The 26,255-nt window shown below is 43.6% G+C and overlaps 1 protein-coding gene and 3 non-coding genes across 16 annotated transcripts; all 4 read right to left on the bottom strand.

Annotated features, from left to right (window-relative positions):
- Positions 1-447: 447 nt before the first annotated feature.
- TEX14 (testis expressed 14, intercellular bridge forming factor) lies at positions 448-26,236 on the bottom strand. 13 transcript variants are annotated; one of them, XM_052689219.1, is made up of 31 exons: positions 25,699-26,236; positions 21,828-21,942; positions 21,421-21,586; positions 20,985-21,121; positions 20,474-20,555; positions 19,964-20,094; positions 19,472-19,585; positions 18,982-19,105; positions 18,462-18,640; positions 17,972-18,123; positions 17,027-17,217; positions 16,654-16,804; positions 15,874-16,316; positions 15,331-15,570; positions 14,641-14,747; positions 14,123-14,202; positions 13,324-13,578; positions 12,649-12,749; positions 12,218-12,337; positions 11,508-11,550; positions 10,766-10,856; positions 9,391-9,453; positions 8,193-8,320; positions 7,846-8,036; positions 6,769-6,820; positions 6,266-6,337; positions 3,853-3,970; positions 3,541-3,651; positions 2,473-2,582; positions 1,652-1,715; positions 448-1,451 (listed from the first exon to the last, which is right to left on the bottom strand). In XM_052689219.1, exons 1-31 carry the CDS (start codon positions 25,832-25,834, stop codon positions 1,415-1,417), a joined length of 4,104 nt encoding a protein of 1,367 aa, XP_052545179.1. In that variant the 5' UTR covers positions 25,835-26,236; the 3' UTR covers positions 448-1,414. The 13 variants fall into 13 exon arrangements, 9 of the variants coding, with proteins under 9 accessions (XP_052545179.1, XP_052545175.1, XP_052545176.1 ...); XM_052689215.1 differs by having other exon boundaries at positions 15,331-16,316; XR_008208154.1 differs by having other exon boundaries at positions 1,404-1,451; positions 2,447-2,582; positions 15,331-16,316.
- On the bottom strand, positions 22,374-22,586 carry LOC128083764 (small nucleolar RNA U3). The gene has a single exon (XR_008208182.1). It is a non-coding gene; the product is annotated as a small nucleolar RNA U3 (small nucleolar RNA).
- On the bottom strand, positions 23,198-23,410 carry LOC128083754 (small nucleolar RNA U3). The gene has a single exon (XR_008208172.1). It is a non-coding gene; the product is annotated as a small nucleolar RNA U3 (small nucleolar RNA).
- On the bottom strand, positions 24,476-24,688 carry LOC128083763 (small nucleolar RNA U3). Its single transcript, XR_008208180.1, has one exon. It is a non-coding gene; the product is annotated as a small nucleolar RNA U3 (small nucleolar RNA).
- Positions 26,237-26,255: the final 19 nt, after the last annotated feature.

The following is a 26,255-nucleotide window of genomic DNA, read 5'->3' as shown; positions in this document are numbered from 1 at the left end:
GTTCCTTGCTGCCACACAAGGCTCCCCACAGCCCCTGTCTGTGCAGAGCGAGGTCTTGTTGCAGCACTTTGTGTATCAAGAGGATGATGTTCCACTGCCTGCAGTGAGGACGCAGAGCCCCCTACACGTGCAGCAAACTACAGCTGACCTGAGCCCAGATTAGAAAACACTCAACTTGCACATGGCACTGTCTGAGGCACTGCACACTATTTCTGTGCACTGACACAGCTCTTACCCCATGCACCTCCTTCTGCTGGTCCTTTTGACCCATCACCACAGGGCTTGCCTGAAAGGATCAGACGTCTGCTTTCTCTTGATTTCTTCTGAAGGAAGTTCCCCCATTTGCAGCATCTCCCTCAGTACCACCTCAGTTGAATACATAACTTGATGATAGGGAGTAATAGTAACAAGTAAAAAAAAACAGAAGAATAATCACGTGGGAGCACATTAAGCTTAGACATTTTTATTAGTGTCATTAAACCAAATTAACAGTTACAGATAGGCAAAATTTCCCACCTTGATCAAGGATGGAAGAGAAACACATGGGACACAAAACTGTAAGAATGCCATAGAACTGCACTGTGTTCAACAGAGATAAGGACAATCCTCACACATCCTGCACCTGGACAGAGATAATCACAAGAACAGTTAAACATGAACTCGCTGTGCCCATCAAAAGCCTGACCCAGAAGTCAGTTACTTCCCAGGGACCTTTTTTGGACCATGAAACCTGGTTTAATTAAACAACAGCTATCTCAGTATTGCTAACTTTTCTGCATTCTTGTTGAATGCTGACAGGGAAAATATTGGTGCAGTTGTATCTCTGAAAGAACACTGCTTTTTTCTCATTAACTTTCTGCACAGCAATTAATCCCCTTTATCAGTCAAATCAGTTCAACACTAGATCACAAAAGCACTAAGAGAAGAGAAAACAAGAAATTACCCTTGTTAAATTTAATGAGCAAGGAAAAACATACACCACGTGGGCTGCAACACAGCACTCCACACTCCAGCGAGGAAAAATTAGATGAGTCTGAGCAGTAACAGCAGTTCACAGAATTACAGTCATTTTGTCTGTAACACTGAAAACTGTGTAATGCAAAAGAGCAAAAAATTATTTTGCTTATGAAAGTGTGCATACAGAAAAACAAACAGCCAGCTCACTGAGGTTGTTCTATTCAGAACACAGATCACCTTTGCAGTATAACTGATATAAAACAGTGGCAAAAAACAGTATAAAATGCACTATAAAGTAAAGCACTGCGATTTCTTTTAGTACTTGCTGCTGCAGATAAAAGAAGTCTGAGCATCAGAAGTCTTTGCGACCAAAAAAGGGCTGCAGTTCACAGGCTGAATACTGTACCAGCAGCAGCAAGCAGCTGATGCACTAAGATGTATTCACTATCCATTCTAATCACGCAGGAGAACCGTTCTGATCCAAAACAATTACCCTGTAGGAAAAAAAGGAGACAGTGAGAAAAGTCACACAGTTGTGGGGTCTTTTTTTTTACTTGTATCAGATCAAGTGTGGAAGAGAATGGGACTTCATACTGCACCCCTCCTGGGCATGGAAAAGAAGAATGGATCTCACAGGGCCAGAGGACACAGAGATCTCTGTGAGAAGCCCAGTTTAAGTCACAGAGGTGCTCACCTGAATGGAGAAGTTGCAGACTGCTGTCCCCGTAAGCGGAATTTCTGACCTTCAGAGTGCTTGCCTTAAAAAATAAAAATAGATAATACAATTTTAAAAGCACATTTCAATTCAGCTCAAAACACAGTCACACCCTTCAGAGAGAAAGCTCGGGTTTCACCAGCACTGCAGATTCTTTTGGCTAGACCTGTGAAGTTTCACCTGCAATCAGAAATCTGTTTGCAGAAAGATGCCTCAGCTGCCAACTGTGTAGAATGACTTCACCTCTGACACAGAATAGAAAGCCCTTTCATTTGAGTCTTCCTCCCTGCTTCCAGTTTCTATTAGAGAAAAGCCTGAGAGAGAAACTAGACTGAGGCAGCTGTTTTAGGGACCTGATGGCATTAGCACATGCCACACAGGTACATACCAAATGAGGGTGGTAACAGAGCAAGGTGCTTACAATGTGAAGCCTTTAGGTGCCTAAGCCAGAGGGGCCAAGGACTACATGGGACACAGGTGCAGTAATGTGAACTGTCCTTCAGTGGAGGTTAGTAGAGGAAACTGCACTCTCACAATGAAACATACTCTCTGCAAGCATTCCAGAGCACTGTCAGTCTAAAGTGATTTAAAAAACAAAAGTTTCCAAGCATCTCTGGAGAGCTCAGGTCTGCAGCAGCTTCCTCTCTTTCAAAACCATGGGGTAGAAGCAATACCCAGACAGAAAAAATGAGGAAAAGCAAAAGGCTACACTGTGCATGCTTGGCAAATTCAGTGCTAAGAACGAAATAAATGAGATACTGTGCAGTACAGCACCCAGGAGCTTTACAGATGAAGAGGACCTTCTGAACTCCCAGCACAGCCATCTGCCTCATTGCTGCGTGCCCTGGCTCCACCTTCCTCTGCTCCCTTCTTCCTTCCAACACCTCGTGGATCTCTCAGGCTCGCAGCCCTTAAATGACAGAGATTTACATATCACCTCATTTTCTGTATTTTCTTTTAGATAGGATGAATACAGTGTACCAGAACAAAAGCCAGGAGATACAAGAAGCTTTTTTGTTTTTGCCCTGGGCTGTAATGGGCATCTGACCCAACCTTAACGCATTCTCTTCCCATTAAATCTGTAGGTATGCTTTACCTTTACAGCCATAAGCAGACTCCAGTGATTCCCTGCACGCTTTACACAAATGTGGTTTGACTGTGTGAATGGGCTTTGGACAGAGCCATTTATGAATAGATATATAGAGAGAAATACGAAAACACAGACTGCAGCAATCACACTGCCCTATCAGCGAGATTCTCCTGGCTGTCATGAGATTTGCCTTAAAAATAAATAAATCCTGATGCTAACAGTAGACTATCTTGTGTTCTTTAGGAAGATATATGTTAGGAATGACTTATGATCACTCAGTGCATTTACCATGGAGCTGTTCAGAGTTTAAAGCTCTCATGTTTGAGTTCTTAAAGTGATACAGATATGGTGTTTGCCATTTTCTTCATTTCTTCCTATATTCCAAGGCAGTTTGGCCTTCCCAAACTCTTCAAAGTGTTTTGGTCTTCTTTCTCCCTAAAGAGCTTTCATGATTCTATTCTCTTCACATGCATTCCTCTCACCACCTTTGGAAAAAAAAATTATCTACTTATCTGGCAAATTTTCTCCAATTTCTGTGAAGATGATGCACTGCCTTCCAGGCTGATTGGAAATAGTTGCTTTCTACCTAATAGGAAATTCTCTTAACAAAACACTCTTTTCTCTCTCAGTTTAGTACTGAAAGTTCTGATGGATGCCTCCAAGCAGACTTCCTCGATGCATTATTTCCTGAAGAGCAACAGCCCATTTTCTGACAAGCCCATCATAGGTCTGAACACAGAACATAAAGTTATGAATAATGTAGCAGTTAGCAGCTAACCCAAGAGCATATCCCTGAATTTCCTCATCTTGTTGTCGTTCTTCAATTTGCTCATCTGGAGGAACAGCACAGAGAACTCTTTCTAAAGCGTCATCAAGAGTAGAGTGAGCCCTGTTGAATGAAAGAGCTTAAATGCATGCTGCCATTTTTAATACTACACATTTTCCAACAGAACAGTCACAGTGATCACGGTTCTTACAACAGCTGATTTACTACAAGCTCTGGATCTTGTTGTGATGTATTGGAACCATTTTTCTAAATCTTGGTAATTCAAAATGATATATGCTGCTATCATCCTTGTGTTTTTCATACCTTTCTGTTTCCTCTGCTAGATTAAATGTCTCCATAGTCCATGCACCACAGTCACACTTCTCACTTATCTCAATTTCTTTTTTTGCTTCTATGCCTTCCATTTTAATTCGATCAGAATCTGTCCACAGAAAGATTTTAAAGTCAAAGGTATGAAAGGAAGACAGTAAATAAACTGTGGCTTTATTTACTATGCTCAGGAAACATGCAGTTGTCTGCTGTTGAATTACTCTTTCCTCAGCCATCTGATCTTTTACCAACTAAGAAAATCTGAATTATTTACAGCAATAGGTGGCCAATAGCAAGATGTAGACAAGTATTTTACTGCAGCACATTTTTTAGATTCGCAAGAGTGAACATTTTGCCTCACGCTTAAATGAAAAATGCATGTGGAAATTAATCTTTAATCTTCCCCCTTACAATCCCAGATACGGAAGAAAAATCAAAAGGAAACCTGTGGATGTTAGCTTTGTTACCCTATTTAGCACAATCCAATGATATTCTCAACTCCCCAGACTTATCTCACTAAGTTCTGTTCTCTACAGCATGTGAATATATTCAGCCACCTTCTGCTAAGCTACGATAAGCAGGAAGCTGTAGGCTGTCACAAAAATGGAGTCTGAAATAGCTGTACTTTATGCAAATACAACAAAACCACTGTGATTGAAGAGCCAGTAATTCTTTGCCACCTAAACCCAGGATACTCCTATGAATAAAGTCACTGTAGCTTCTACCCTCTGGGTAGCAATTTTAAATGAGAGTAGATGTAACAAAGCTGTAGGATAACACAAACAAGTACCAGTTCCATTCTCAAGTGACCATACTGTTCAGCCAACTCGTGTTCTGTTGATTTTTCTTTCCTTTTATTTTTCTTTTAAAAATTCTTCCCTTTCTGACTCATTGGAAACAAATGCACAGTTTATAAAGACTTAGATTTCCTGACGTTACTTGCTGAAAGTCTAAAAATGATTCCCACTTACTACTATATACAGCTTCAGAAGTAACACACACCACTATCTGTGGTACCTTTGTAACAGAACAGGAAACACGGCACTGATTATCCCAACAGATGCTATTTTCTTATGCCATAAGATCACAGGCATTATTTCATCATGGTGAGTCAGGAGGATAAGCAGGTAGTGCTGCTTTCAATGGAACATCTCACACCAGCTCCTATACCTTTGTGTATTTCATCACTTACATCTGAACACAGCATACACTACACTGACACAACAAAAGCAGATTCATTTGGATAGTTCAGATCTCAAGCCTCCCGTATCAAAACTTAAGAGGTGAATGCCCAGAAAAAGCCACAGAACACTGATGGAGGAGGCACTGTTGTGAAAACAGCCAATACGATCCTACTGAGCAACATCTTTTCAAGCTTCTGATGGGTTTTCCAAAACAACCACGATTAAGTAAATAACTCTAAAAGCTGGATACACCATGACAAGCATTCAAGTAGTTCTGCAGTAATGTCAAAGATATTTTCCAATCCATAATATTCATGTTAGGACTCCTGCTAACCATTTTTTTGCACCCTGCAGTCACACAATCCCTCCTCTGCAAAGTCTTGAGCAATGGAATCTTGCTGCTTTAAACACTCTGTTAGAAACAGCACATTTCCTTACTTCTAAACAACCTGACATATCACTTGTCTTCATCCACCCAAACACAGATTAAATTTTTACATAAATTAGTTCCGTTGTTAATCCTACAAATTGTCTTAGACCATTGTTTATTTACTTGCTGACAGTCTCTACACGTCCCTCTTTCGCTGAATGAGGAAATAAAAAGATTAGAATTGTCTGAGTGCCTCCTTTCCAAAAGAGGATAGGATCTATGCACATTTAATTGTCCTTATGTCTGGTGTTTGTTTAGGAAGAGTTTATGGCTGAAAAAAATAAAATATAAAAATCGGTGAAATTCTTTTCCGTAATTTACACCAAAAAAACCCCTTTCATTACATCTCCAGACAACGCCATAAAAATATGACCACAAAAATAAATGTAATTCACTGAGACTAAGTTCTGCAAAAATACCTCAGGGATGCAGCCACCCAGTCTGCCTTGGTTTTAATGAACAACATGCACAGCTCCACCACACCTCTGAAAACTTCAGTCTACGCCAAATTTGTTCCAGTGCTTAATTACATCTGTACTCAACGAGCAAGCTGCTGTCAGCAACAGCCACTAACCATTATGTGAGATGCAGAAGCTTCAAGGACAACCTTCAATAACTGACGGTTGTTTAAGCTGTTGATGCCTAACTTCCTATTCTTATTTTGACCTGACTGCAACCGATTTGGAAGCTCTTGTGTATTTTAGTAGAGAATGATTTGTGTACTGAAGTGCTGTCCTTGGCTTTGAAACGCAGCTGGCGCATCTTGTATCATTTTGGGTGAAGTGTCTCTCACCAATTTCATCCAGCAGCTCTTGGGCTGGTGCAGGGAGCTCATCCAGGAGGTGGATAGGTGCCTGAGCGAGCGCTGAGATGGGGGGGGAAGTTAATTAGCAGTGATTAATTCTTAATAACTGCGATATAAACTCAGACTGTGACAGCATTGCTGACGTATTTCATTTCCCAACCCTCATGAGCCTGGCTCATTCACATTTTATCAAATATCTTTAAGTATGACCAAAATGGAAAAAGTATTCAGAGCTAGACTTGCACATACAGTTCTCAATTCTGCACTGCTAATTTTAAGCCAACTAAAGGTCAGAGTTCCTAGCCTGCGAGGGCAAACGCACGATTTCTAATGTCACCATCACTAGCAATACAATTGAGTGCACAATTAGCTACCCTTACAAAAAGAAATGTCCAGAAAAAAAAAAAGAAATTCTACAAAATTCCTTTTCAAATGCGTTTATCCATCTACTGATCACTCTATTTGGGCTGGGAGTGGGTTGAGAGACTTACCAAGTGCCTTCCTGGTGCTTCTCGAAGATGAAGCAACAACTGACATTCCACCCTGTGTAAGATCATACAGAACGGAATACAAGGCAAACTGAAGAACTGCTGTTCCCCCACTACCAGCTTTAACATACCAAGTCAAAAATGAGACAAGACATAAAATAAGTTTAAATTTCTCAATAAGCCTTTCAGTTGGTTCAGAAGATGAGAAAACAGGAAACATTCAGGTAGCAAGATGTGTCAGAAATTTTGCCTAAGCTGTTTTTTGCTCATCTTTTTGCTAGTCATTAAGATATTGTCAGCCACGCAATCTTCATTTAGTTTGACATTGTGTATGGGCAGTTGGGCAGCAGTTCTCTGGAAGGACAGATCTGACAACTTCCATTTTCTCGTTCTGTTTTAAACCTTTAATTATTAAAGCCACAAGAACCCCCTAAAAATCCAAGATCTGTAATCAAAGGCAAGTCTTCACAGACTTCAAAATGGAAGCAGGTACTTCAGGCACTTGGGTCCTAGAAGAAAATTTTAGGCAAAGCAGCAACACAATCAACTGTCTCTGTAACCAATCAAGGCACACTGAGCTGCTAATGGGCTTAATGAATTTCAACAGTTTTCTGTGCAAGCCTAAAAACACAGAGCTGACCTGATGACACTGAATGCAGTTGCTACTGTTCTGGTTGAACAAATTCTAATTTAGTATCTAAATGACAACTCCATCACTGAGTAAGAATCATCACACATGGAAAACATACAGGCAACTGTTTTATATATAAGCTGACTGGACAGACAGTCAAGATAAATGTTGAGGCCACACCATACCTTCAGTGCCCATAATTCATAGTTCTGAATGGTTCTGGTAAGCCACCAACTGCTGACACACCAGAAGACCACTGTGACAACTCCATCCTCCAACAAAACAGGTCTTTTCTACCTAACAATTTTGCCAATTTGTATTGCTTTGGTATTGCAAGATCGCTGGATGTAATGCTGAGCAGCAATTCTTTATCATCACGCAAGGCCACTTTGATGCTGGTCAATATTTGCACTGAGTTAAGTGTAATGTGTTTAATTCCCTGGACTTACAGGCTCATTCAGTCCAGAGGAGCAAACGCCTGGAAAAGCAGAGAGAACTTCAGTGCTCCTTTCCTCTTCATAGGCTGTGGTGAACGTCCGGGACACTGCAGAGGAAACCTCTTGACAAATGCACAAGGAAGAATCCAAAACTACTTCATGGCAGCATCTGTGCTTCTCAAAGGACACTGGAATTTTTTCCTCTAGAATTAAAAAAAAAAAAATGATAGTAAAACTGGAAAACAGCATTTCTGCATTGGTACTACATGAATAGAGCTTCTGTGATCTGCATAAACAGTTTCTACTTGGCATGAAACACTCCAGCAATTTGTCCTCCCTCCTTTCCTCTCTGCAGTTACCTGAACTGATTGGAGTGCTGACACTGGGGGGCACACGACTCGCTCCAGGCGTTTTACAACTTATGTCCTTGTAGCAGTGCTCTTCCTCACAGGGAATACTTGACAAATCCTGAATATCTGCCACTGATCTGAAGCATTGAAAAATGTTCTGACATGTTAGAATAGCCTGTTCTTTTACTTGTAAATCACTAAATTCTGCTACTTTCAGGTTCTTTACGTTCTACTTTCGTTCAGTCTTATCCAGTTTTCCAGAAGACAATTGCTTTGACAACTTCACACAGAATTCAAAGACTAAAGATCATCATCTTCAGTGATCTTGCAGACAAAAGGTTAATTATTAGCCTTCTCCTTCTTTACAGAATTTCATTTTAATAACTGTCTTATAAAAGAAACCTCAGGAAACTGCCTCCAGAAAGGACAACAGCTTTAACTGTGAACCTCTAGGAAAAAAACTGCCTCCAAAGTCAAAGGAAATCCTCAACATTTCACAAAAAAATAAAGATTCATTAAGAATAATGTAAGATCTTAGGAGTCTGTAAAAGAATTACTCAGATTAACTGAAACTGCTCAGCTTCTGCACAGGAAGCGATGGACACTCGAGTAACAAAAACTCTTGATTTGCTGTTGGACTGGAATGACACAAGGCAAATACACTGCAGATTATGTTATGCTGTCCTCACAGCATCTTCACGTGATCATGAATTCACTGTTATCAAGTCAATGATTGCTATGCAAAATTCCATTTTCTGTAAAAAATGCAACTTCAAGAGTTGAGTCACAAACTTGGCTTGTAATTTTTCCTTAAGAAGATAAATCACAATACTATTTCTGCAATGCAATTTATTTAACTGCAGCCTAACAATCCACCCTTCAAAGTGACTTTATTTCTTCTGCATAACATGCATGGAAGAATCAAGGAATCGCAACGCTAACATAAGAGACACATGCAAATTGCACTGGGTTAATTACTTGTTACACTAATTTAATTACTCATAGACATGAAAATATTCTGATCTAAGCTGAGGACAACTACGCAATGGCCCTTTTACAGCCATCTCCCAACTTCTTCCAACATCCCAGTTTTCCGACTCTCAGCTTGTCTGTCACATCTTCCTGTCTCACATCAACGCTGCACTTTCACAGTGGTAACAGCCAACCTGCTGCAGGCATCAGCACAGAGCAAATCTGTGGCTCTTACGTGTCTTTTTCTTTGGAGTCTTCCTGCAGCTCCCTTGACATCATTTCTTGTGCTGCTTCAACACTGGAATAAGGGAAGAGAAGACAGGGAAGGTCACTGTCATTGATCTTCTCAGAAAAATTATGAAAATAAATGCATTTTGTTTCTCCTCTCGAGAAGTTCAGAGGCTGACCTTCACTCTGAGACTCATACAAACTTTTTGCTCAAAACCTTAGAGATTGGAGAGAGAGGGCGAGGGAAAAACTATTTTCAGCGTGTTGTATCCAGTATAGAGAAAAAAGAAATCTACACAGCATGTATTGCTTTCAAAACAGACTGAAAGTTAACTACACATCTGTAAATATACATCACTACACTGCTTTATCTTCATTGATCAGTCGACACTATAAACTGTTCTCTCAAACTGCAACAGTCCCATTCAAGGCCAGAGAGGCATTAGTCTGATGGTAAGAGAGCAAAAGGTCTCTGTGTCCTGATGGCCAGAGCTCAGTTCTTAAGTGACACAGCAACAGGAAACATTACTTTTTACCTTTAGGCCAAATATTTATGTTCTTGCTGCCTACCTTCAACCTTTGACACTCGTAATTCATTTCCTCCAGTGGAGAGGAGAGAATACAAATACTGACAGACAGTAAAAGCAGTTGTCACTCACTCCCACTGAGCAGCTGCTAACTGGGGGAACACAAAGCAAGCTGACTACCACAGGGAGGCTACAGGCTTTTAAGAAACCCAAAAACCTCTGCTGAAAGACATTCAGGGAGAAGACTTTCTTTTTAAAGGACATTACTCCTTGCAGCAGAGTGGTGATGCTGGCAGACATCTCTGCTCACTACTGGAACACAAAATTTACAAAAATAATGGACAAAAAACCTCAATGCTTGACAAGGGAGACTGCAAGTCCCCCAGCACAGGCTAATGTTATCTGCAGGCAAGATGCAGTGAGTGTACTGGCAAGACTCTTCCCAGAGAAGGGAAAAAGGCATGATCTCCATGCCACCTGAGCTCTGAAACCACAGCAGAACAAAATTAAAACAGATGACAGAAGCCATAATGTGGATTATCTTTGCTCTGTTTAAAACTGATATACTGTACGAGTGTAAAAGAAATTGTTATATACATGATTTACCTCTCCTGTTTTACTGCTTAACGAGGGAAACAAACAAAACAAATATAGTGAACATGGTGAAAGAACAAAACCCCAAGAGACTCATGAAAGCCCTTTTTTTTTTTTTTTTTTTGCAATGAACTACGTTGTGTAGATGATGATTAAAAACACCAATGGCACCTTATTTGAATATTAAGCAGATTTAGTTATGAGAGCATATTTCATAACCCAATTTATGCTTGGAGTAACTATGAAAATAAGCCTGTCTACCTGGCTACAGGCATATGGATAAGCTGATTCACTCCTCGTGTGTTACTGCCAGAGTTCTGTGCTGCTGTGCCGCAGAGTAATATTTTTCCTCCTGAATACAAATAACAAATGTTCCCTGTTATTGGGTTTTGCAAGTACAAAGGAAAGTGACACAACTCATTGAACAGGAAATTGCAACTTTATTAAATTTTTTAGCTCTTCTGACCTTTGTTGTTGTCTAGAGACAAATGTGTTTTAAAGATGCATTTTCATAAACATACCACAGCTGCCAGACAGTCAACCACTAAAGCACTGGGGAATATCACAACATTTACACATTTGAGCTAAGACAAGCAGCAGCAGACAACAGTGATCATTACATTACTCTGCACACAGAATGTCAGCTCTTAAAGCTTTTATGCTCAAGATACTTTTAATAACATTAATGTGTAAATACAGCTCTAATTCCCAGCACCACAGCAAGTCTCATGAAAACATTAAACTTAGCCTGAAGGTATAAAACAAAGAGTAGGATTTGCTTGCTTGCTTCATCAAACAGCAAGAACATAATCATTGCATCAAGTGATATTTCAGTGATTGCAATGTCCAAATTTCATCTTCCAAAATCAGCTCTCAGTGTAACAAAGAAAAGACACCAAGTGACCCCAAGAAACCCAGCTTCAGCCTTCTAACAGGAATGCTGCTGCCAAAATACATGAGTGCAACAAGACTTGTCTCCCCAACTTCAGAAAAGCAGTTTTACCTGATACCTGAACACCTGATCCTGCATCTTCAGGCATCTGTTTCTGTAAAACAAAACAAAACAAAACCAACCATGAGTGCCTGCTAATTTCCCTCCAGGGTTTGAGGTCCAGAGCAGGGAGCAAAGGCAAAAGGAAACAAATGCCATTTCTCACTGGTAAACTGCAACAAGTAGGACAACTCACACAGGACGATATTCACAACCAGCAGAATGGAGAGAGCTTTTCAAGAGCTCATCAGCACGCAGCAAGGACTGGAATTAGTAGCCTGTTTAAGTTTCAAAATTTCAAGAATCGAATGAAGATTGTTTTAAGACTCTTGAATACTGTGGCTTACAGAGCTGAGAGGAAAGGTTGACATTATCAGCAGCCTCAAACTTTTCTCAACCAACAAGAGAGTGATTTTAGGGCTCCACAGATAATATGGTCACTGGGAAACCACATAAAGTAAACATGTCCCTCCTATTTTTTGGTGGTTTTGGTTTGTTGGGTTTTTTTTGCTTGTTTCTAAAGGAGCAGGGTCAGAATTTTTCTTACTTTTAGATAGATTTCAATTTGTAGATATTCCTTCAGAAGACAATAAAAATCTACTCTCACATTTTCTACAGCTCTTCTTCAAATTAAATGGGAGCATAATAAAATCACATGCAATTCAACTTACGTCCAACATCCATGACACAGACTTCATTCCTGTTGTGTTTGTGTCTTTTACCTTTAGTTCTGAGCTTCCCTGAACAGCAGGAGGAAGGAAATAATCAGAATCTGGAGTCAAGAATTCTTCAGACTCACTGGGATATGAATTAAAGGAACAAGGCAATTCTCTTGAACGCCCCTGTGAAAGACACTAGCATTTAAGATGCTGTCTCCACTCTCTCTTGAGCATACATTTTAGTCCATAATGTTAAACTGCATCAAATGCAATGATACACAATTTGATCGTTCTCTGTTTCAATCTAGTTCCTACTCTTTGCATTACTCTGACAGTCCACAGAAGAGGAAAGAAAATAAAGAGTTGAGATGACTGCTGGTCAGATCATGACTCAAAAGATGGCTGCCTCAGTAGTTTGGTAACATGAAGAGACTGTTCTGAACTGTTTTACAGGTAACCAGCAGCAACTAGATTTCTCAGAGCATTGTACATACCCTAGAGACAGTCTCAATTTGTTGAAAAATGACTGAATTCTTATCAACAGGTGGTCCAGATTCTGTCTGTTCATCTTGTGATGGTGACTGGCAACTTCCCCCTAGAATGTCAGAATAGAATACAGTCATTAAGGCAAAAATAACAGGAAATGAGTGGTCTGATGGAATAAAACCATACTGTCTCAAAAAAAGAAAAGAAGAAGAAAAAAAAAAAAAAAGAAAGAAACAAGTTAAAAGATATTATTAATCAAAGCAGGCAAAGTTTTCCTTGTTCCTTTATCCATAACCATTATAAAAGCACTGTCCACTACTTCTGCTGGTAGGGTAGAAAACTGGTAGCAATCCAATAGAAAGAAACAAGAGTGAGAGCATATTCATGGATTTGAAAGCTTTAGCTCTCACATGCTGGTATGTGGTGACCAGTGATCATGAATGGTCTCCAAACTCAGTGGACATTTCCTCCATCTATTCATGTGTAATATTCAATACATTCAGTACAGCCTACATTCAGAAATGACTGAGCCACTGGCTTTGCTTTTGGGGAAGGACTCTGGAAGGGAAATGGCCAATTACTCTAACAAAAGCCACAGAAGCTGAAATCTGCTTGGAGATAGAGACAAAAAGACAAAAAGACAAAAAAAAAAAAAAAAAAAAAAAATCTTTTTTCAGCCTTACCTCCAGAACTTCTGAATATAGACTCCAGATCACTCTCCTCAGATTCAGATCCATCCTCCCAAGGCTCAGCACTGTCACTTGTATGCCATCTATATCCTCCTTGGTCTCGCCCTTTTTGGACTCTACTGGTGACATGTGGAAATGCTTCCTTTATACTCTCCACTTCACTTTCAGATGTACAATCACTGGCCAGATATGGGGCAATCAGCTCTAGTTGTCCTGAGGCCACTTTTCTAGCCATCTGCCTTACTTCAGCTACACAAAAAGAACAAAGTTACCAACTCACAAAACACAATCTGGACTCTGAAACCTTTCCCTGTGTTTCTTTGTGTCTGCATACTTGAAAATGCTGAAGTTACAGCCTGTGTGTTCCTTTATAGTGAAAAGAGCTGGAAGCTTCCTTCTATTTAAGTTTACAATCTGCATAAATCATACAGATAAGCCTTTTTTTATGAACGACTTCTGCTAGTTTGCATTCTCTATTATTCATTCTGTACTGCCATCCACTGGTCGTTGCTGTGCTACCCGTTCTAAACTCACGATCTCCTACTCTCACATCCTTCTAAAAAGAGACAGATATTCTTTGGGCTTTATAGTCAAACTGTCTTAGTGTGGTTGTGATTACTTCGTATCTTGAATGTGCAAAATGTGCTTTTTTTCTCCAAAAATAGCCTAACAGATCTACAGCAATCAAGGCTGACAGACCTTTCTTAGATGACAAAAACATATGAAGTTTTAATGCACTCCACCACACTGAAGTTTGCTACCATTAATGCTGAGGTAACACTGATTTACTTACTTCTCCATTCTGGCTGCATCCTCCTTCTCTCCTCGTTTATTTTTGTGCTGCAAATTTCAGATGCTGGTTTTGGATAGCACCTGTAATAAATCATGAGGCAGGACAGCTTTTTGTCCCTGTGAGGTAGGGCCTAGTCCTACACCAGTGAAAGCTACAGTGTTTCTACTGAGAACTGAATGAGGCTGTGTGCAGAGAGGAACCCTTATTACTGACTTCATTATTAGATCGCTCTCCTGCAGCACAGTCACACTTCCAGAACGCTGACCTCCATCAGCAAACCATTTGCAATTTGTCTGAACACCACTTTTAGAAGTGCCCAGTTGCAGCAGTTACTTGTCAGTTCTGCAGCTGTCAGTGAGTCACAGAAGAGACCTAATTGGACAGATGGCTTTTGGCTTACTGGGAAAAAAACAACCATCCAATGCCATCTTCAATCCTGGATGTATCTCCTTTGGACAGTGGCTGTAGCAAGATGAATCTACTACAATTAATTTTTGGTGAATACGATCAAAACTCACCGCCTCTCTTCTCTGCTTCCACTTGCTGCACAACGTGAGTCACTCCCTCTCTGAATCTGAAAGTTGAACTTTTTTTTGCATCTAACAGATACACGTGGGAGTAAATGCTGAAATGAGTCCAACAAGCCATGATTCAGCACACTGGGCACTCTGTTAATTACTAGCAGAGCTGTCTATGAGATTTACTAAGAACTGGACAAGACAAACTTCATTCCCTATGTTTTTCTTTGCTGAAAGGATGGCAGCTCCAGCCTTTAGCCTAGCAGAAACTCTTCTCTGGATTTATACCAGGTTTCACACATGTAGGCAGACTGTCACAACATCTGGTTCCCATGGCAATGAGTACACTTAAATGATCCAAGATTAGTCCCACAGCAGACAACACAAATTTCTCATTCTTGTCTTGCTAAGCATATCAACTGTTTATTCTTAATAATGAAAATGATCTAGAAGTCTTTATGAAGTGACAGCTCCTATCTCCTTAAATAAAAACATACAAAAAACCAAACAACAAAAAACAAAGGCCCCACACTTTCCCCATTTTATCACAAGACTTCATTCCCTCCTCAGTCACCGTTACACATTTTAGCTCCTCCCTCTTCTTGAGCACCATTCATAATTACTACATTCATAACTCTTCACCATAAACCTGATAGAGAACAGGAAAGTGATAAATGCCCCACGTTTTACCTCGTGTTCGAGGTCCACTTGATCATCAAGGCTTTTCACCTCATTGAAGCTGAGGTCATGCTGGTTGTTCTCATTTTCACTCTTACCCCTCTGATGAAAGCATTTCCACTTTCCATTCTGAATTGCCCACGTTTCCTCAGTCACATTTGAAACAGCCTGGAAACCACCTCCATGCAGAGCTCCTTGTGAGCGGCACGTCATCAGAGGTGGAATGTAGTCACTCGATGGCGGACCTACAGCCTTCCATAAAGAAGTGTTAGCTCCAGAAAAAGGGTTATTGATATTTTGATAAGTATTATCAGATCTGTTACAGGGTCTGTCACAAAAAACTTGCTCAGAAAGCTGATTTGTCCAAATTCCCTGCAGAAGCTTCCTTTGCTTTTCAGCTGCCTCTAATTTGTCCAGTTTTTCCTCTGTTCTGCACAGGGACTCTGCTGCCTGCTGCAACATGCTCTGAACAATCTTTAAATCAAGGACACATTTACTGATGTGCTGTTCATTTGAAGACAGAGTACTCCTCCTCCTGCCAGCATCTCCTCTCACCTGTGCCAGCATGCTCAGGTCAGAGGCCTCATTTTTCCCTTCCTCCTCTTCTGTAGTGCACTCTGCAACTGACTCTGAAATGCTGCCTTCCTCATAACCTGGCTTTTCCTCACAGTACATTCCAGGGGACAGGCACAGGTCTCCAAGGACTTTCTCATCTTTTTCCTTTTGCTGTCTTTTTTTATCCTTCAGTGTTCGACTTAATTCAGCTCCTTCTTCCAGGAAGTCTTCATGAAAGTCAGGACAACTGGCAAAGACTTCATTCATTTCAAAGCTACAGAGGCTGTCATCCACATCACTCACACTGCAGGTCATCTGGGTTTCAGAAGCTGCATCGTGACTGCTTTCCTGCACAACTAGCTGCAGACTGGTGGGGGCCTCAAGGTCCACTAAAGCATTATTCTCTTCAGGAAAAACAGGGTAACTTGGGACAGCAGAACTGTCTGGAAAATATGATGTTAGTGTTTAGCTATTCCTCCAGATGCCAATCAGACACAATACTTGTGTACTTTTAAGGAATCAACACCTTTGAGAGATTACATAAGCAGCACTTAACACCTCTGTTGAAAGCAGTGTGCCTGAACTTCAATTATTAACCAGACAAACAGTCTTGAGTTTACATTAATTATTAGCCATAATTCAAGTCTAAATGCTTTCTTTTTTCCAAACTATGTCATAAAATCTCCAGATGCTCACATTGTAATTATTTACATCAGACCTTCATGGACTGGGGAACACACCAAGCAAAGGACACACCACACCTTGCTAAAAGAAACTTACCAGCCTCTGTTACCCCTTTTTCGTTCAATTCCAGTGTTCTCTTCTGGTAGCTGAAAGTTGACGACAAACAGATGTTTATATCTGCAAAAACAGCAGGCCTCTGTGCTTTTGCCATTTCATCAGAATGACAACTCTGAGACTTAGTCAAGTCCTGAAAGACAAGACAGACCATGAATGACTTCTGTATTTGAAAGTCCAGTGACTCCACCTTCTATTTTAAAGCGGTTTGTCTCCATCATCAAACAAAGACACTCAATGTTCAGGTTTCACACAAAAAAGCCCCTCACGTAGATTTTAAGCAGAACAACTTGAATCTGAACAGACATGAAACTGCCATTCAAAACCACAAAAAGGACACGATTCCACAAGTTACCTTTAAATCATTTTTCAGTATGTACTGAATATCCTGGAGGTTCATGGAGCGGTTCCTCTGTTTGGATTCAAGCCCTGACTTCACAACGTCATAATAGGGTACAGGAAGTCTGACATCTGCTTCCAACTGCTGTCCTGAAATTATGAGCTGTTTAATTACTGAATCTTCAAGACCTTTCCAGGGCAGGGTCTCTGCAATACATAAGTGTACACTTCATGTCATAAGTCGTATCTTAACGCTAATGGAGAGAGGAAGAGAAGAATCAGAAACAAAGAATTATTACTGTCTACATGTCCTGTAATTTCTAATTAAAACTATAAAACTATAATTACTGTTTGTAAAATTACTAGATTTCACTATAATAACAGCACTCAATCCAGCCTCTCTCAGAGAAACGCAGACCCACACAGGGAGCCGTGCAGAGGACAGTCACACAGTAACCACGCTCTGTATTGCTCATTCCCAATCAGCTCACCTTCCAGGTTTAATTTTCAGGATAATTGCTTATTATACTTCACTGTCAAAACAGTTAAAGTCAGCATATAACAGAAGATTTCCCATATATTTTCTTAATGATGAAAAGGAGAAAAGCTATACAGGCTCATCTTACATACTGCAAATAATTAACTGAATGCTTTGCTGTCCTTGCATGAAGATGACAAACAGCAGCAAAACACCACTCAACAAGATTTTATCTCTGTAATACCTACCATTAATCTCATTCTTCAGCAGTTTAAAGCTTTTCCATACACTTTACAAGTCTCCCGCAGTCCCTGCCACCATCATCAACATTGGCTTTTTGTCAGGAAGGTTCCTTCCCCACCTCAGCTCCACACGTGCAATAACTGCAAGGCTTTATGCAGCAACGTAAGGCAAATAAACAGCCTGCTCCGAAAACATTCGGTGAGCTCCCGTGGTGACAACAGCCTAAGCCCACACACGTACCTGTCAAGGCTTCTTGCATCACTGTGCAGAAGCTGTAAACATCAGATTTCACCGTGACACTCTTTTCAAGGATTACTTCAGGAGAGCACCATTTATACAGCTGGGCTGGCACAGGAATACGTGTCAGATCACTGTGTTCTCCACCATCCTTGCTATATGAAAGGAGAAAAAGAAGTTAAGAAGTATTCTTGCTCCTTTCTGCATATTTCCATTGGAAAATCTTGCTTATTGCCAATTTTACTCTCACTGAAGTCTAACTGATCTTTGACTCCCTTCCTAATCAGACTGCACTACAGGAAAGAAGGAAAAAATGTATATAAGTATAAAGTAGTTTACCCAAAAATTTAAAATGTTTCTCTCCTGTAACTCTTTTGCCTGATTCAGAGGCAGAGGAATGTCCTTCTTGACCACTAGATATCACTAGATACCACTAGATAATCAGCAGAATTTAGCACTGACTTTGTGTTTCCACAGTAAGGCAATTCTCTACCTCTCTACCATGTATTCCATGTTGCATAGCTTTGCTTCACCAGAAGAAACAATCTGAATAGCATAGGAGGTAATTGTGCGGTGGATAAATCCACGGGAGTGCAGAAAACGTAAAGCATCATTGATCTGAAGGAGGACATGCAGAATTGTCTCCATGCGCAGCACTGGGAATTCGGTACGCTGAAAAAAAGAACCACACAGTTATTGATTTTGCACTGCAGGACTTCAAAGCCTGATGCAGTGAGAAACCATTGCTGTGCATCAGGAGGCAAAGAAAGCAAAATGAAATATTCTGTAGTAAAAACAACACAAAGTGCACCTGCTGAATAATGTACATGTTCTGGGTACCAAACCACAGTAACACATTAAACAGTAATTAAGAGATACTGACAATGTCAAAGTTCTCCCTGCAGCACAGTCAGCTCTTTGACTCTTCTGTCTTCAGCTGCAGCCCCTACAGCATCTTAGCTGCTTGTATTCAAACACTCAAATAAGTGTTGCTTAAAAAGTATTGCAGTTACCCTTTCATGCAGGATGCTGTACAAAGAACCAAAGTTGACCCTCTCGTACACCAAACGGGTTTTCTCCAAATCACTGGACAGACAAACAGACATCAACTGCAGCAAATGGGGATGACGGAGTTTACTGCAAAGGGAAAGGAAAAAAGTTATAGTGAATTTGAGACCAAAAAACAGAGTCCTGCCCTTCTGGGTCTTCTCTACATAAATACTTCCAACTTATCTGTATAGACAAACTGCTGCTTCTAGAGGAATCCAAGCAAGCTATGAATGAAACATGCAGTGAAGCATTTGTGGGAGAAGGGAATATCACTTTTTTCTGTATTATACACAGGGGAGAAAACAGAGTAGGAAGAGATAGAAGAAGAAAAAACCTGTATTTCTCATTTGGAGAGAAACCAGAAATGCAGCCTGACAGCCTGCTTGAGGTTAATCACACTTTCTCCCACTCACAGACCGCAGGAGCACTGACAGCACATTCATTGTCTCTTACCTACTGTGCTCCTGCTCTGCAATGAGAAGATCAGCTAAGCGTAGCTTACTGCAGTTCTGATGGGGCTGAAAGCTGAGTTCCTTCACTGTCACTCTGCTGCTCCCCCACATCAAGCTACGAGGAGAAGAGTATCTGCAATATGCTTTTTACAGAAGTTATTTTTCCTCATTGAAGTACTACCTACAAGGACCTCTGTAAGAGTCCTGATGTTAGTAACACTGCCCTTATTTTGATCATCCAGACAATAGTATATCAGTGTTTTATTGCTGTCACTGTATCAGTGAATAACCACCTATGTGTGGAAGGGACAAGAGCAACCAAAGGAGTCTATGACAACCAGTAGACTGCAAAATAAAGTTGTGACACAAGGTGGTGGAAGAGTACAGAACCCACAAGGAAAACAATCCAAACAAAGCACCTGTTTGCCAATTTGCCACTTTATAGCAACAGCTGCACATGGAGAGGGGCTGAAGTCCCTTTGATGCCACTCACTTTGTCATGGTCATGCATGGTCCAACACGGTAAGAAAATGCTGGTTCATCATCTGCCTGAACCACTTCTTTTTCCCCAATAATAGGGAGAGATGCCAAGTAGCCCAGATGCCCACTGCCTGCAAGATAGAACTGAAACACCAGCACATAAACCAAAAGGAACGTGCAGGAGTTCCAGAGGTACCACATCTGCCAAAACTCAGCAAAAACTTTGAAGCAATCGCTGCAATGGGAACGTTAACCAAAGCACTGCAATGAAATCTTAAGGTGCCCAGTGAAAAAGCTTAACTTCCTGGTGAAGCTGAAATCAGAAAAGCAGAAACGATCACAGCAAAGGTTTTATCGTTTGTCCTAAATCAGCCTCCTCCAGTAAGGCCCATTAATAGAGGCCTGAATAGCTGGGATTTCCACAGCTTTTTCCTGTGAAGAACACACAACTAAAAAATAAAAATAAAAAAAATAGGAAAACTGTCCTAATAACATTAGAAAAACGTTATCCATAGCAGCTTACCTTCCCAAAACCAAAGCTGTAGATGTTCTTGGCTGCATTAACTCCACCTTTCAGAAATCTACCCAGAGGACTGTCAGCATTTCTAAGTAACAAAAACATACAAACAAGAGCAGTAACTGTTATGTTGAGGCAAAGACAGGGCACAGAACCAAGGCAGCAGTCATGGATTTCAAACATCATGCCTGGTTCCACACAGCAAGTGTAATGCAAAGGCTGAAATCCCAAACTATTGTGCAAGTAATTAAGACCTTAAAAAAAACCAGACTGTTACGAGAGGCTTTTGTTTAAAGCCAGGTGGCCAGTCATGCATACATACAGACACCCTGCACCACTTTTTCTTCACAAATATGCATTTTTCCTATCATCTGATATAAAAGCTCATGAGTGGTTGGAAACACACCTCTGAAAGATTTACAGTGACCAATGAGGTCAGGAATAAGCTACTTTTAAGATAACGGGGAGGTAAGAATCCAAGAAAGCCAATTCCTCCATGAAGAGAATACATTCTTACCCTTGAACAAGGCCACCAAACCTGGATGGACTGGAAACCAGTGCTTTTGATGAGCAAATCTTCCTCAGTGGATCACAGGGAAAATTCTGAATGGCAGCCTGCATGTGGAATGTACAGCGCTGTATGAATTCCAGCATCTGGGTGGGAAGGGAAAAGGTTACCTCAGAATTTAAAACCAGGGAGCTGTCGTTCTCCTCTCTTACAAGTACACACGATAGTCCTAACAAGCTATGGGCATGGACAGAGCCTCAGCCAAACCTGACTTTAATCTCAATCATTAGGACTTCAAAATGCTGTTATGAAAGTTAAAAAAGTTAAATATTTTTTCCAAATACAGAAAAGCCATCTATCTCTGAAATGCTGGAATTTCTTCACCTTAAGATCTGAATGCACACGCAGCACATACTCAACGTGTACACACTTCACAAACCCCTACCTGAGCACTGCTTTCTTTTCCAGCTGACATAGCCCAGTACTGTGGATTTTTCCCACCTTCATCGTGCGCTCTCAGATCACCTCCTTCATCCAGTAACTTGCTAAGAACCCACTGATTTCCTGAGAAAGCTGCTGCATGGACCGGAGTGCTTCCATCATAACAGCGACTGGGGAGCATTAAAGCAGAAACGTTACAGCCAACCCCTACCACCACCAAACAGCTGAGCCTGAGGGAAGAAACTGCGTACTGATAGCGATTATGTACAGCAAATCATTAATGTGTGCCAGGACACAAGGAAAATTAACCACCTGCTTACCTTTGAGGAGCTTTGCATAACAAAGCTGAAAACTCTAACAGATTAACTGCTAGTTTCAATTTAAATAGAAAGAAGTATTTGTGTACTTAACTGGTTAGGGTCTGAGCCATAATCCAACAGCACACCCACTATTCTACCAAGGCCTAACAATGCAGCGGTGAAAAGAGAGGTTTGGCCCATGGAATTCACAGCATCAACAGAAGCACCTGCAAAGAAATCAGGATGACTGGAAGTGTTTTTCTCCTCTAAAAGAAAAGGGAAAGAGGAAGGGAAGGGCAGGATTGTTGACAGTGCAGGTGACTGCCACGTTCCTGCTGCAAATAAGAAATATAACGAGATAGACTGAAAAGCGTTGATAAGATGGTATAAGCGACCTCCCTTGTAGCTTTCCTTACACACCACCCACAGCTGATGCAACGTTTCTATATGAATGAAATCCAAACGCCAGAAGCAAAGCACTCACAGGTCAGCACAATTAACAGCACAACACCCCGCTGGTTAAAAAAAAAGACCATGCCTCTAGGGGAGCATTAAGGAAGAGCAGAGCTTTGACACCTTCAACAGAACGGATTCGATCATTTGAAAAATCCTCTGCGTTAATCTTAAAACCTGCTTTTCCACTCCGAATAAGGCACAAACCACTCAGCCTGTGTTCTCTCCCTCCCAGACCCAACACGTGGGACAGGAACGGTCATCAATGGCGGGCGGCTCCTGCACAAGCAGCACCGCCCACCCCCTTCACGCTCAGGAGAGAACACACCGCTCCTCCTCGTGGGTTGTGACGCCGGACACTTTCGATCACACTCCTCTAGTTACCAACTACAGAAATGATCCCTGAAAGTATAGTCCTAACCCACCGCTCCCCACGCCGCCCGGCCCATCGCCGCGCACCGCCCTCCAGCTCACGGACACCGTTCAAACCGAGCCGCAGTCCCGCCCCAGGCCCCGCACCGCCGCTCCCCGCACACACCCGCGCTCCCACCGCCGCCCGTGACCCCCAGCCCCGCTACCAAACCCCGAAAACGGAGCCAGCGAATCTGCTAAGACACGCCCCCTCATCTGCATGTTCCGCCCCAAAAGACCAATCAGACGCACCGCTCTCGGGGCAGGGCCTGGGCTCCGCGCATGCGCAATATCGCTTGCTGATGCCGCTCCGGCTGCGCTGTCCGAGCACCGGGGACCCGCAGCCCGGGATTGCTCTCGGCTCTGCGGCGCCGGGCTCTGCCTCAGCGAGGGGGGACCGGAGACAGCCGTGAGCGGGGCTGCGCTGACAGCGAGCAACTGCCGCCCCAGCCCTTCTAGGCTAGCGGAGACACACCCGGCCCCGAACATCGCCCAGAGCTGCACGACAGGACTAAGAACAGACACCGCGCTCTACCCGGAAACTGAGCGGCTCCCTCTGCGCCGTTACCCTACAAGTTTGATTTCAATCTGACTTTTCAACTTCTAATTAAGGCACAAACCACTCAGCCTGTGTTCTCTCCCTCCCAGACCCAACAAGTGGGACGGGAACGGTCATCAATGGCGGGCGGCTCCTGCACAAGCAGCACCGCCCGCCCGCTTCACGCTCAGGAGAGAACACACCGCTCCTCCTCGTGGGTTGTGACGCCGGACACTTTCGATCACACTCCTCTAGTTACCAACTACAGAAATGATCCCTGAAAGTATAGTCCTAACCCACCGCTCCCATCGCCGCCCGCCCCATCGCCGCGCACCGCCCTCCAGCTCACGGACACCGCTCGCACTGAGCCCCAGTCCCGCCCCAGGCTCTGCACCGTCGCTCCCCGCACACACGCGCGCTCCCGCACCTTCCCGCCGCCCCCCGGCCCCGGTGCGGGAACCCCAAAAGCGCGACACTGCAGCTCGGACACGCGCCCTCATCTGCATGTTCCGCCCGGCCGACCAATCAGAAGCGCCGCTCTCAGGAAGGGGCGGGAACACCATCCCGCACTCGGCCCGCAGCGGGGCTCGAGTTCTGCGCGCAGGCGCGGCGCCACCGCACTGCCTGCGGTACCGCTGATCGAAAGCCGCGAAAATGCTGAATAAAATCCAGCAGAGGGACAGAAAATGAGCGGGACGTGCAGCATCGCGCTGATGAATAGCGACTGGGAGCCCTGGAGAAGACTGAGTAGGGATCTGATCGATGCTTATAAACATACAGCGGGCAGGAGACAAATGGATGGGGCCGGGCTCTTTTCCCTGGTGCCCAGCAACAGGACGAGGGTCAGTGCGCACAAACGGGAACGCTGTGAGTGTCAGAGCACTGCAGCAGGCTGCCCAGAGAGGCGCTGGAGTTTCCTTCACTGCAGGTATTCTAAACCCACGTGGATGCTTTCCTATGTAACCTGCTCCATGGGACCCACTTTACGGGGTTTGCATTGCGGGATCTCCAGAGATCTCTTCAAACCCCAACGCTTCTGTGATTGCGTGATTCTGCCCGAACGCTCGTGTGCCAGCGGGTGATGTACCCGGCCCACAATCTGCCCCACTGCCAGGGCAGCGTTGCAAGACCGGGAACAGCCACCAGGCACTGCTGAACCCCAGCGCGTTCCTACCGGCCCTCTGGAGAGCAGCCAAACAGCGGCCCCGCAATTGCACCGCATTTCCGAGCTCGGCAGCATCCGCAGCGCAGCGCGCACGTCCTACGGCACGGGACAAAACAGACCCGCTGCTTCCAGCTGTGTTTCACAACAGCCACAAACCGCTCTGCTTTTCCACCTCTTTAATAATAAGGCACAAACCACTCAGCCTGTGTTCTCTCCCTCCCAGACCCAACATGTGGGACGGGAACGGTCATCAATGGCGGGCGGCTCCTGCACAAGCAGCACCGCCCGCCCGCTTCACGCTCAGGAGAGAACACACCGCTCCTCCTCGTGGGTTGTGACGCCGGACACTTTCGATCACACTCCTCTAGTTACCAACTACAGAAATGATCCCTGAAAGTATAGTCCTAACCCATCGCTCCCAACGCCGCCCGGCCCATCGCCGCGCACCGCCCTCCAGCTCACGGACACCGCTCGCACTGAGCCCCAGTCCCGCCCCAGGCTCTGCACCGTCGCTCCCCGCACACACGCGCGCTCCCGCAACTTCCCGCCGCCCCCCGGCCCCGGTGCGGGAACCCCAAAAGCGCGACACTGCAGCTCGGACACGCGCCCTCATCTGCATGTTCCGCCCTGCTCGACCAATCAGAAGCACCGCTCAAGGGACGGGGCGGGGACACCGCCCCCTGCTGGAGGGCCGCTCCACTCAGACGGACGCGACGGTGAGCGGCGGCTGCAGCCGCTGGGCAGCCCTCCATAGCAGCCAGGCGCTCGTGCTGCGTAGTCACACTCTTAGAGATCAGAGCATGAGATTTAAATGTTCAATAACATTTAGGAAAAACTACCTTCGAGCCTACAATTAATCTTCACAGTTATATTTCTTCCATCTCTAGAGAATATCACGTCCAAAGCTCCCTGTGTTATGCAGAGTACACACAGCATATATACATGCTGCTTCCTTTTCATTGCTGTGTTCATCACTTCCAGGCTATCAGCATTCTGCTCTGATTCACTGATTTAGGAACATTTCTACTTAACAACTGCACCAACTACCAGGGTTCATTTGTGCCATTCCTGTCCCCATGTCATTAAAAACACCAATATCTAAACCCATACTTTAACCACCCTGTTAAAGACTTAAAATGCCCTCTGGACATTCCTAAAGCAGACCTTCAGAATTTAGTTTTACAGAACCTCCATCACTTGAGACTGAGGTCCTGTAAGCCTTACAGCCAAAAGCACTTTTTATTAATTAGTGCCATTTGCCAAGAAGGCCAAAGGTAACAGTTTTTGTAAACGTATCTCCACAACTGTATTGATGGACAGCATTCTGATTCTACCTATTTTTTCCCTCTGAACAGATATAAGCACGTGGTTCAAATAAGAGCTTTTCCACAAGGCCCTTTCTAAGCGAGTTTTTACCTTTGTTCAGGAGCTTCTTCACCTTCCTGCAGTTCCCCTGCCGGACGCACTCGTGCAGCTGAGCTTCTAGAGAATCTCCTTTCAAACTCCCGAGCTGCACAGGGCAGGGAATGGGCAGAGGCTGCACGTGAGCCATCCTCCTCCCTCAGGACGAGGCCAGGCTGCACGGTGTCACGGCTCCGAGTTACCTCAGGCTTCGAGAACTTCTGGAAGTGAAGCTGTCAGCAGTGGCTGAAAGCCCTGCCGACAGAGAGAACGGCCGTCAGCACGGTGCGGCTGCTGGCTGCTCCGAGCCGCCTGAGCACAGCCTGCCTGCAGGCTCGGGCAGAGCCCTGCTAAGGGAGAAGGCGAAGGAGGCCACCGGGCCACCCAGAGAGCCGCGTAGGCATACGAGCAAAGACAGAACAGAGCCGGCACCGCCTCTGGCTCACAGCTAGCTCGGCACCGCTGCTCTCTGATCCATTCCCTCCGCACGGCCACCAAACCCGTCGCAGCACCGCTCGCCGCTCCCTCACCGCCTCGCGCCGCCACCGCCCAACGGCCGCAGCCCCGGTCAC

This window comes from Tympanuchus pallidicinctus, unplaced genomic scaffold (assembly GCF_026119805.1).
Source record: "Tympanuchus pallidicinctus isolate F22 unplaced genomic scaffold, pur_lepc_1.0 scaffold24, whole genome shotgun sequence".
Classification (NCBI taxonomy): domain Eukaryota; kingdom Metazoa; phylum Chordata; class Aves; order Galliformes; family Phasianidae; genus Tympanuchus; species Tympanuchus pallidicinctus.
Note: the sequence above shows the minus strand (reverse complement) of the source record. Positions and strands in the feature narration are given on the sequence as shown.